The sequence below is a fragment of the Cetorhinus maximus genome, chromosome 5 (genome assembly GCF_964194155.1).
Source record: "Cetorhinus maximus chromosome 5, sCetMax3.hap1.1, whole genome shotgun sequence".
Taxonomy (NCBI): Eukaryota; Metazoa; Chordata; class Chondrichthyes; order Lamniformes; family Cetorhinidae; genus Cetorhinus; species Cetorhinus maximus.
Window position 1 is genome coordinate 87055770 of NC_135883.1, and position 12613 is coordinate 87068382.

The following is a 12613-nucleotide window of genomic DNA, read 5'->3' on the forward strand; positions in this document are numbered from 1 at the left end:
CTCTGCTCCAACAAAAACAACCCAAGTCTATCCAACCTCTCTTCATAACTTAAATGTTTTATCCCAGCCAACATCCTGGTGAATCTCCTCTGCACCCCCTCCAGTGCAATCACATCCTTCCTATAATGTGGCGACCAGAACTGCACACAGCATTCCAGCTGTGGCCTCACCAAGGTTCTATACAACTCCAACATGACCTCCCTACTTTTGTAATCTATGCCTTGATTGATAAACGCAAGTGTCCCATATGCCTTTTTCATCACCCCTCTAACATGTCCCTTTGCCTTCAGAGATCTATGGACACACACGCCAAGGTCCCTTTGTTCCTCAGAACTTCCTAGTGTCATGCCATTCATTGAATACTTCCTTGTCAAATTACTCCTTCCAAAGTGTATCACCTCACGCTTTTCAGGGTTAAATTCCATCTGCCACTTATCTGCCCATTTGACCATCCCGTCTATATCTTCCTGTAGCCCAAGACACTCAACCTCACTGTTAACTACCCGGCTAATCTTTGTGTCATCCGCAAACTTACTAATCCTACCCCCCACACAGTCATCTATGCCATTTATATAAATGACAAATAATAGGGGACCGAGCACAGATCCCTGTGGTACGCCACTGGACACTGGCTTCCAGTCACCGAAGCATCCTTCTGTCATCACCCTCTGCCTCCTACAACTAAGCTAATTTTGAATTCTCCTTATCAAATTACCCTGTATCCCATGTGTCCTGCTTTATAAGTCTCCCATGTGGGGCCTTTTGAATAAAGAAAGTCAGTCTGATATATATGTTAAATTTATATTTCATTAATTATAATTTATGTTCTCTATTTCTATTTTCTTGACTAACTTGAGGCATGCAACATCTGAGAACTGAGACTTATTTACACATAGCCGGTGAGTTGTGGGCATCAGATAGATGCTGCCTGCAGCTTGCCTGTCGTGGGAGTGCAGAAAATCAGCTGCCTTGTAAACTGAAGTGGATGACAATTGGAGTGTGCATAAGGAGGGCATGTGTATTGTATATCAATTGTCTTGAGTTATATGCAAGTGGAGGATATTGGTTCAGGCACAGTCAAGGTATATTCCATCAAAAGGGCAAGATAGGGCAAACAAATCTAGAGCTCCCTGGATGAAAAATGAGATAGAAATTAAGATAAAGAAGAAAAATTGCGCTTATGGCAGGTGTCAGGTAGAAAATACATTTGAGAACCAAGAGGAGAACAGAAGGTTCAGAGGGGTGGTGAAAAAGCATATTAGAAAAATGAAGCGGGATTATGGAAAAAGACTGGCAGCCAAAATAAAGGGGAATCCCAAAGTCTCCTATAGGCATATAAATAATAAAAGGTTGGTAAAAGGAAGAGTAGGGCCGATTAGGGACTTAAATGGAAATTTACACATGGACGAAGGGGCCATGACTGAGGTATTAAATGAATACTTTGCATCCGTCTTTACCAAGGAGGTGGATGCTACCCAGACCATGGTGACAGATGAAGAAGCTTTGTCACTAGAAGGGTTCAAAATTGATAAGGAGGAAGTGTTGAATAGACTGTCGGTACTTAAAGTTGACAAGGCACCGGGACCGGTTGAGATGCATCCAAGGATATTGAAAGAAGTGAGAGTGGAAATTGCAGGGGCACTGGCCGTAATTTTTCAGTCTTCCCCAGACTCAGGGGAGGTGCAGAGGACTGGAGAGTTGCAAACATCACACCCTTGTTCAAAAAAGGTTGTAAAGATAATCCCAGCAATTACAGTTCAGTCAGTTTAACTTCAGTGGTGGGCAGGATTCGAGAAACAATTATTCAGGATAGAATTAGTAGTCAGATGGAAAAATATGGGTTAATAAGGAAGAGCCAGCATGGATTTCTAAAGGGAAAATAATGTTTAACAAACTTGCTAGAGTTTTTTAAAGAGGTGACAGGAAAGGCCAATGAGGGTAATGCTGTTGATCTGGTGTACATGGACTTTCAAAAGGCATTTGATACAGTGCCACACAACAGACTTGTGAGAAAAATTATTGCTCATGGAATAAAAGGGTCAGTAGCAACGTGGATACAAAATTAGCTGAAAGATAGGAAGCAGAGAGTAATGGTTAATGGATATTTTTTGGGCTGGAGGAAGGTTTGTGGTGGACTTCCCTAGGGGTCAGTATTGGGACCCTTGCTTTTTCTGATACATATTAATGATCAAGATCTTGGTGTTCAGGGGACAACTTCAAAGCATGCAGATGATACGAAGCTTGAGAGTGTAAACTGCGAGGAGGACAGCGTATAACTTCAAAAGGACATAGACAAGTTAGTGGAGTGGGCAGTTAGGTGACAGATGAAGTTCAATGTGGAGAAGTGTGAGGTGATGGATTTTAGTAGGAAGAACATGGACAGACAATATAAAATAAGGGGTGAAATTTTGAAGGTGGTGCAGGAGCAGAAAGACCTGGGTGTATATGTGCATAGAGCATTGAAGGTGGCAGGACAGGTGGAGAGAGCAGTTAACAAAGCATATAGTATCCTGGGTTTTATTAATAGGAGCACAAAGTGCAAGATCAAGGAGGTTATGCTGAATTTATATAAGATACTTGTTAGACCTCAGCTGGAGCATTGTGTACAGTTCTGGGGGGCACATTATAGGAAGGATATGAACACATTGGAGAGAGTGCAAAAGAGGTTTACAAGAATGGTTCCAAGGATGAGAAACTTCAGTCACAAAGATAGTTTGGAAATGTTGGGACTGTTCTCCTTGAGGAGAAGAAGGCTGAGAGGAGGTTTGATAGAGATGTTCAAAATCATGAGGGGGCTGGACAGAGTAGATAGGGAGAAGCTGTTCCCACTCATAAAAGGATCAAGAATGAGAGGGCACGGATTTAAAGTGATTTGCAAAAGAAGCAAATGTGGCATGAGAAAAAGCTCTCTCATACAACGAGTGGTTCGGTCTGGAATGCACTAACTGGAAGTGTGGTAGAAGCAGGTTCAATCGAGGCATTCAAGAGGGCATTAGATGATTATTTGAGAGCTGGTGCAGACACGATGGCCCAAATGGCCTCCTTCTGTGCCATTAAAATTCTGTGATTCTGTGATATTAATAGAGATTTCACTTGAGCACTCATAAAGACACACTTATTGAAACAGTTACGTGGTTGAGCTAGGAGGTGTGCGCTTGTAATGTTTCACTTTGTAAATGAATGTAAGACTGAGTAAAGATTGGCTCCTGTAACATCCTTCACGAACTGGCTTTCTGGAACAGAACAGGTCATCCCTTGGGGTAAGGGGGCTTGCGTGGACCAGTAATGGACTAAAATCTTTTGTGGGGTGGGGGCTGGGAGTAACTAGAGCACACCTCCTGGCCTCAGCAAAAATAAAATTAAGATTTCCCATGCCATTTTCGGAGCAGCCTCCATGTCACCATTTCTTCTGTCCCCCTGAATCATACACATGAAAAGAATGATGCAATATCATTAAACACCATTTCAGGTTTGACAATACTATCAATGAAAAATTGCCACTTGGGGAAGATATTGAATAGCCATTAATCCCCATTGAATTGTTTCCTAAACAAAATCTTTCTTCAGTTAAAGACAGAACATCATTGCCATTATGGAAACAGAGCTGCATGTTGACCATGGATGTTTCCCCTGGTTGGGGAGTATAGAACCAGGGGACACAATTTTAAAAAAAGGGGGAAACCAATTAGGATTGAGATGAGGAGAAATTTCTTTACTCAGAGGGTTGTGAATCTTTGGAATTCTCTACTCCAGATGGCTGCGGAAGCTCAGTCATTGAGTATGTTTAAGGTAGAGATTGATAGATTTCTGATTAATAATAACATAAAGGGTTATGGGGATAGTATGATTAAAAGGCATTGAAGTGTTTGATCAGCAATGATCGTACTGAATGCTGGAGCAGGCTCGATGGGTTGAATGGCCTTCTGTTCTTATGTGTCTATGAGAGAGAACATTGAAAGGGTGAAGAAGTGCTAAAAACACTGAGCTCCTATTCTTGAATACAGAGGTTTGAATCATGCCATTATCTGCCACTCAAATTTACTTACAATGCTGAGTTAGACCCGTGAGGCCTTACCACCAATGGAGGTCACAGAGAAGCCGTGACTGACTATTGAGCCATATCACTTAGATAAAAAAATTGTGTGAAATGGTACAGAAAAAAAAGCACTTGTAATCAAATGGGAATTGGGTATCAGGAGAAAGGAGGAAAATGGGATTAAACAAGGGGCAGAATTTACTGTCGGCGGCGGGGATCTTGCCCGTTGGCTGGAGAGCCGGTGAGAGCTGCGTGTCCAGTCAGTGGCTGACATCTCTTCCTTGCTCATCAGTGCCACCGGGGAGGTGGTGGCTGCTGCCAGTAATGCACCTATCCAAGGCCCAGGATTGTCAAGGGACTCAGGCAATAGGTGAGTGATGGCGGGAGGGTCATGGTGGAATGGGGATTGTGGGGGAGGGGGTTGGCAGCAAGGGCAGGGGTGGGTGGTTCTCAGCGAGCCCCACCTTCCTGATGCTGGGTGCCTCGATCAGGTTTAACTACATGGCCACTGTGCATAATATCCGCATCTGATATCAGACTGTCAAGTTTCATAGATTTCTTTAATAGCATGGTAACACGCGTTTTAAACTTGTATTCAATCTTGTATTCAATTTTTGTTCACTACAGAGAAAGGGAAATCTCAAGCAGCAAAATCAGTGTCAAATAAATATTGCATTTCAACGGCATGACGACTGCATCATCTGTAGCAGTAGATTTGCTCTAAAATCATTTCTAACTTTTTGCCACTTGTGGATTCTTTGTAAAGCTTTCATTGTTTCACGATTAGTTTTCCTTATTTCCATTCTCTTTGTTTTGGGTTCTGTACTGCCACACCTCTGCCACGTACCGTTTCTTAGCTAGAAGGGGGTTAGTCCATTCATGCTCAGTAATGTCCTTACTAGTGACTGCCAGGTTCATGTTAAAATCAGATTCATTCACTGTCCATTTTTCTTTCTCCTGTTGTGAGAATGTGTCTTATAGTATCTCCCTGTTTGTGTTTCACTGTGAGGCTGAATTCTAGCACTCAATGCCAATTCATTGAGCCATTTTTATTTTTAACAGTGGTCAAATGAACAGCTTTATGCTAAATCTAGCATTTAAACCTTTAGCACTAGAAATCTTATACATATCTAGTGGTCTAATATAACTCCAACTTAGTTTGAATATTTTATGCTTGACCGATAATTACAACTGTAAATAAGAGTTCAATAACTGTTTAAAGTATGCCCATTTTATATGAAAATGAGCATCAAATTTCAACAATTACCAAACATTTTTACTATTTTTTTTAAGGTTTGCTGTAGCCTGCAGGTTGTCACCAACTTTAAGCTGTGGTCTAATGTAAATTTAAAAAACATCTATTAAAAAATTATATTGCAGATATTTACTATGAAGCAAAACACTATATTATGTAATGATATTATGCAAAAGAGGATCATTTTTAAACTTAAATTATTGTTTTAATTTTGTTGCTAGGATACTTGTCATTTGATGTATCATTTGTTTCACAGAAAACTCAGATCTGTGACCAAAGGCAGAACAATGCAAGGCTTTACATGAATCTCTTATAATAACTGCTAAATTGCATCAAAATTACTGATTGCTGGTGATATAGTCCCCAAAGCAAAAATAGCAGCTTCTTGCTTTTATTTTGATATGTCTCTGTTTTATTATTGCAATTTTTAAAAAACATTTTCGGAAAAACATTGTCTTTTTTCTTTGTATTTAAGAACCAGCCAAAGAGAAGTCAGCTCCCCCATCACCAAAGAAAGCAGGTATCAATTATTTATAATTCTCTCATCTGTGATTCCTATTCAGAACAGCTCCAGATATGGTTCAAGCTACCCATTCACATTATTAAATATGGAACAATTGTTGGCACAAGAAAACCCTGTAATTTGTCAATGAAAGGCACCCACCATTTTTTTTATTCTTTCAGAGGATGTGGGCATTGCTGGCCAGGCCAGCGTTTGTTGCCCAATTAAATTTGCTGTTGCCGATTTAAGCAGTCCTTGTACATAAGCTGCAAGGCCTGGACTGTATTCAGGTTTAGGATGACAAGAGAATCTAACCATCTTCTCTTGCCATTCAATGACATTACTGTTGCTGAATCCCCTACCAACAACATCCTGGGGATTACCATTGACCAACTGAGCCAGCCATATAAATACTGTAGCTATAAAAACAGGTTAGAGGCTGGGAATCCTGCAGCAGGTAACTCACTTCCTGACTCCCCAAAGCCTATCCATTACTACAAGGCACAAGTCAGGAATGTGATGGAATACTCTCCACTTGCTTGGATGGGCAACAAATGTTGGCCTTGCCAGTGATGCTTACATTCCATGAAAGAGTTAAAAAAATCTTCATGATATATTCTTCTGCAAGTGCGGGATGGAAATCTACAGGACACCTGGGATCAGCATGAAGAGGGCAAACAACTGTGTCCCTCCTTAACCAATCAAACTGAAGGATTGTGAAAGTCTGAACAAGGGTGTGTAAGTTAGATTGTGTGAATTCAATGTTAAATCCGGTAGAGAAGGAAAATAAAGAGATGAAAAGAAATATTGGGTTAAGAGAGAAAGAAAAAAGAGAGAAAAAGACAAAGTAAAGATAAAGTCTTTTGAAAATCTCCAACAATAATTAAAACTAAAAGCAATAAGTCTCCATAGTTAACTTTAAGTGCCAGAGAGGTTGATTAGTAGTGAGTAACATCATGTTAGAAGGGTACTTAGATTTGAAATGACTTGACTTAATTTTCCATAGTGAATGTACTACACATCTACAATGCAAATATAGGTACTTCATGCCACTCAATGCATTTGAATGGGGAACAGACAGCAAGGTACCATTTTAGCAAGCAGAGTGGTACATCTGCGCTAATGTCTGCTGGATTTCCACGCTTAGGCTGGGATTTTTGGTGCCCACCAGTGTCGGGCGTGTTCAACGGTGTGAGTGGAGAATATGGCATGATTGGTTTCATGACGGTGTGAAACCAGTTTGTGTTCATCCGTTCAGCCTGCTGATGGCAGGCCACGTTTCCCGCCATTGGACGTTGGGAACCTCATTGTAATACATCAGCATATCATTATGAGGCCAGCCCGCCAGACTCATCCCCCTGCCCCTGCTGGATTGTCTGCCCACGTCAGCAGGAAAACGTGCCGACATGTCTCACAAAAGCACATAAGTGACATGCACCTGGAGGGCTGCACTTCGCTCAGGTCTTCAAAGTTTGTCTACCTTGCTTTGGTCAGCACTCGCAGTCATCAGCACCAGGTTTCACAGACAGCACCACATCACTTTTAGGGGGGCTAACGGTTAGGTCTCTACCTACCAGATCAGCCATATGTGGGCGGCTTTTCAATGGTTACAGGGCTAGGGCTTGCTTGGGGAAGGGGGAGACGTGGCCTCAGGCAAGGGAAGAGGCTGCAGGATGAGGGCTGTGCTGGGGAAAAGGTGTATCCCAGGGTGTGTGTGGGGACACATGTTGATCTATGCAGGTGTCCTCAAAATGATAAGGGCTGATGAGGCAGTCTCCAGAGGAGATGAGGCCAGGTGGACATGTGAGGGTATGTGTGTGAGATTGGGTGGTGATGTTCCTTGAGCTGGCAGTGAGTGAGATGTCAGCGAATGTGTGATGGGCTTGAGTATGTGAGTTTAAAGTGATGAGATGGTTTCCATACCCTGGCTGCATGGATGAGATCATTCATCCTCTATCTGCATTGGATGGCCAACCTCTTCTGTGTAACATTGGCACAGACCGCCACTGCCATTGCCTGTCATGATCGATTGGTGATGCCGCTGCCCATTCTACTACCAGAGTGGAGGTAGAGGACATCAGGGCAGGCCTCTATGGCGCCAAAATGGCATTCCAGTGACGTGCCATTAAACCTGGGGGCTGCAGTCTTTTTGCCTTTCGTGGACATCTTCCCTGCAGTAGTCATGGGCTGGAAGGACTGAGATGTGTGCACGTGGCTGGACTTTAAATATGGCGCCTGGCGTGATGAAGCAGCGAGGTGATGGCGTGATGGGCGAATGAGAGCCCACCCGCCATGGAAGCTGTGTGTTTCCTGGGAATGCATAAGTAATGCAGCAGGTTTGGGACGATAGAGCGTGCAAACCCGCCATTGCAGCCGGTGTGTAAAAGATCGTTTTAGCCGCCCGCTACCACACTTAATGCAAATCTGGGATGATTCTGCCCTTAATCACGCATCTGCCCTCATGGAGCTGCTTGTGGCATTTACATTTAAATAGTGTTGAGAACTATGAGCTGCATAGTTACTTTGACAGCAGTTTTTAGGCTGTTGTTATTTAAATGGAATGAAACAATTCACCGTCCATTTTTGGATACTGGGGATGGAGGAGTATCTGTGCAACATCTAGTCACAAAGTAAATGTTGCCAGCCAAAGATCAAGATGAAATCGGCTGGACAACCACAAAAGATTAGGAAATTTTAAATGTAAGTTACATCAAGCGTAACTTGAGTTTCCACAATCTTTAATGCTAGTTTAAAAATAATTTTGCCCAAAGTCAGCTGCTCCCACAAAACTGCACACATCTTCAGATTAAAATAATGGTGAGTTTCCACCCAGTGCGCCTGTTTGAGAAGGCTTTTCAAATTGAGCACCTTTTTTAGGTCCATAGGCACTGATAGGCACATCCTAAAAGTTTCTACATGTTAGAAAATAATTACTTTACTGAGAAACTGTCTTGTATATACCAATGAATTATTGAAACATACTGAGGGGTCTTGACAGGGTGAATGCTGAAAAGATGTTTCCCCTTATGAGAGAGACTAGAACTAGTTTAAAAATAAGAGGTCTTCCACTTGAGGCAGAGACATTATTTCTTTAAGAGGGGCATTAGTCTGTGGAGTTCTCTTCCTCAGAGAGCAGTGTTGGCAGGGTCATTGACCATTCTTAAGGCTGAGTTAGATAGATTCTTGACTGACAAGGGAGTTAAAGGGCATAGGAGGCTGACAGGAAAGTGGAGTTGAGGCCACAATCAGATCCGTCATGATCTAATGGAGCAGGCTCGAGGGGCAAAATGGCCTACTCCTGATCCAAATTCATATGTTCATATGGAACTAATATATTGTTCAGTATAGTTTTTATCTTATTTTTGGCGATTTCAAATCAGGTTGCAGGTGGAGTAGATATTTATATTAAATATGCTTATTTTGTTGCAATGAACACATTTTTAGCCGTACTAATCAAATTGCACAGAATGGCTACTCTTAAGTATATTAAGGACTACTTTTTAATGCTGACTTATTGCATTGAGTCATGGAAGATTTAACATTTGTGATTATGCAAATGCCTTTAAGCATAAACCTGAACTGTAACCCAATTTTAGTGAATTTTAAACTCAATTTCTGCTCAATTTACCGATTGTGTTCTGATCAGAAATTTAGCCTCTAATTTTGAATTTGCTGCTTTCCCAATATCAGTTGGCCTCTCAATGTCTATTGCAACAAAGAAATCCACATTTTAAAATCTGGCTGGCCTCATTTTATTTTGCCAGGACCAGGTTCTTGCTGGCAAGAATGTAAGACTGCTTGATGGATTCATTGCTTTAGGGGCAACTGGGCAGAACTAAGATATGAACATGTGATTAGGAGCAGGAGTAGGCCATTTGGCCCCTTGAACCTGCTCTGTTTTTCATCAATCTTTGAGCCATGCATTAACTTTCTAATCTGGTTTGCCCTACAACAATTTGCTTGTAGCTCAGGTAGTAATCCAGAGATTACTTTGAGGTCCTGCTTTTTAATTTAGCCCTAGTTCATACTCCCTCAACAGAACCTCTTTCCTAGATCTACCTACCTTGGAAACTGCGTGGACCACCACTACTGGACTCTCCCTCTGCCATAGCAAGTTCCTCTCCAGCCAAGAGCATATGTCCTGAAACCTGGCACCAGGCAGGCAACACAACTTCCTGGACTTCCACTCTTGGCTGCGGAGAACTGTGTCTATCCCCCTGACTATACTTTCCCCACTACTACTATATTCCTATTAACTCCTCCCGCTTGAATGGCTTCCTATTCCATGGTGCCATGGTCAGTTTGCTCATCCACCCTGCAGCCACCACTTTCATCCATACAGGCTGCAAAAACCTCAGACCTGTTGAACAATTGTAAAGGCTGAGGCTCGCCCACATCTACTTTCTGGATCCTCATACCTGTCTCACTCGCAGTCACAGGCTCCTGTCCCTGACCACTGATAATCAGAAGACCCAGTCCTGAGGGGAGTGACTGCCTCCAGGTACAAAACGTCCAGGTAACTTACCCCTTCCCTGATTTATTGCAATGTCTGCAGCTTGGCCTTCAGCTCAATGACTCTGAACTGAAGCTCCTCAAGCCACAGACACTTATTGCAGATGTGTTTGCCCTAGATCACCCCGGTGTCCTGTAACGTCCACATTCTGCAGTCGCAACACATCAACTGCCCTGCTATCTTTTTTTTATTCTTTCATGGGATGTAGGTGTCACTGGCTAGGTCAGTATTTATTGTCCATCCCTAATTGCTCTTGAGAAGGTAGTGGTGAGCTGCCTTCTTGAACTGCTGCAGTCCATATGGTGTAGGTACACCCACAGTGCTGTTAGGAAGGGAGTTCCAGGATTTTGACCCAGCATTAATTATGTGTTAATTACTTTATTTTTAATTAAATTATAACTAATAAACACTGCTACTCCAAATAATCTTTATGGCTGCTAGATGGCTGCTAGTAAACCTTACTACAACCAATAAAACCTTACAATTAATCAATAAGTTGTAAGAGTTTTGAAGATAAAGTAACAATATATTCACAAACCAATCACTTATCTGATTCCCTGTGATGTCACACTTAAATTTCTCTCAGAATGTGGCTGCTCCGCTCTGGAGCCACAGGCTGGACTGGACTGGATTGGATTAGATAGCTTTTCTAGGTGGTGGGCACTGCCTCCAGGTCTTTTCGCCTGCTCTCAGGACATTCCAACAGATTAAGCCATTTAATCAACCTTGCACCTTTTTTCTGAAATCCACAAGAAATAGAGCATAGCCACTGCCATCAGAATTTAAGGCAAATGAAGAAAGGAAGCAGAGACTTGACATTACCAGGTTCCATTTTGAGGAAAGTTTGGGGCTGATGCATCTGTCTCCCTTCCTATTTTTTTTTCAGTTACGTTTTATACCATGCTTGGCTCATTTTCTTTTAACTTGGCTTTACAAGCTTAATACCAAAGGTTTAATTGACTAGCGTTACTATGAAAATTAGTGGGCCGGTACTGCACTCATTTTAATTAGAAATTATTCAATCACTTAGAGGCCTTTAACAAATAATTCATTTAATTCATTATTTATGTTTAATTGATTGTCTGGAACTTAATCACTTGGAATAGATACGTTTAGTTGGATATTATACAAATCAGAGATCAACTGAGTGACCAGCAAATTAATGGGCTCAATTTTCTCATATTATCACTGAAGGGGCAGAGCTTTGCGAACTCTTGGCAATGGAAAATATTTTTATTCAGCTTTTCTCCTATTCATGTTAGATAGAATACAGTTGAATTCACTATTGCCTGCGCTGGTAGATTCCATTAAACAACACTACTGCACCTATGCCAGCAGATTTATTTATTTTGACAGAGCTCTGGGTTACTATGAATTGTAGAACCCAGGCTGCAATGCGTAAACACTGAAACAAAATATGGTTAAGCACTAAATATACCTTCAGAATCAGCTTTATCAGTCTCTTCTATAAGCTGATACCACATCTTCCACTATGAAGAGTTTATCTTTACTGCCCATTATCTAACCATATGATAACATGACTCAGGAATCATCTTATATGTCAATCTTGCATATGCTCCCATGAGGTGGGGGATCTCTGTAAATCATAGTACAATGGGCACTGAAGATGGGGAGGGGTCAGGTCTACATGGGGCATCGGGACATCAACATCAAGTGCTGCTCATTCTTCAACACGCTTATTGATCGAACAGACCATTGGCATCCTGAAGATGAGGCAGCGCTCTCCAGTACTCTCCCCAGAGGGTGCCCTGCATCATCATGGCTTGCTGCACTCTATACAACCTGGTGCTCCGAAGGCGGGATGTCTTGCCAGAATGAGAGATGGGGGAACTGCACATTTCCTCTGATGATGAGGAATTCAAGAGGGCTAAGCTTGATAAGGGTGAGGAAGCTGAAGCTCCAGAAGAAGAGTCTATAGCACGGGCCAGACGAGGCAGGCATGCACATGACATGCTTATAGCCATCAGGTTCCAGGAAGACGATGATGACTAGCACATATGAACCTCTTTCACCAGCCCCTGTTATGACACAACAGTTTTTAAAAGGTGAGTTATTTAAAATCCCAGAGGGAAACTTTAAACAACTGTCATAACCTATATTTTCTATTGGCATGTTTTGAGTTGCAGCTCTAAATTCAGGAATAAGACCACCAGTTATCGAGAGGTTTTTACATCAAACTAAATCAGACATTTATTAATTTACAACAAGGTACTAAAAACATACACATGGCTACAAATTACTACTATAATAACTTTTTAACAAATTCCCAAACTAATCTCCACTAAG

The 12613-nt window shown here is 41.8% G+C and overlaps 1 protein-coding gene across 1 annotated transcript in view; it reads left to right on the forward strand.

Annotated features, from left to right (window-relative positions):
- The window catches only part of trdn (triadin), a 565816-nt gene that overhangs the window by 314802 nt on the left and 238401 nt on the right, over positions 1-12613 (forward strand). The window contains exon 15 of the mRNA XM_078542852.1: positions 5767-5811. Within this exon, the coding sequence (XP_078398978.1) occupies positions 5767-5811 (45 nt within the window). The remainder of the gene's footprint in view (positions 1-5766; positions 5812-12613) is intronic.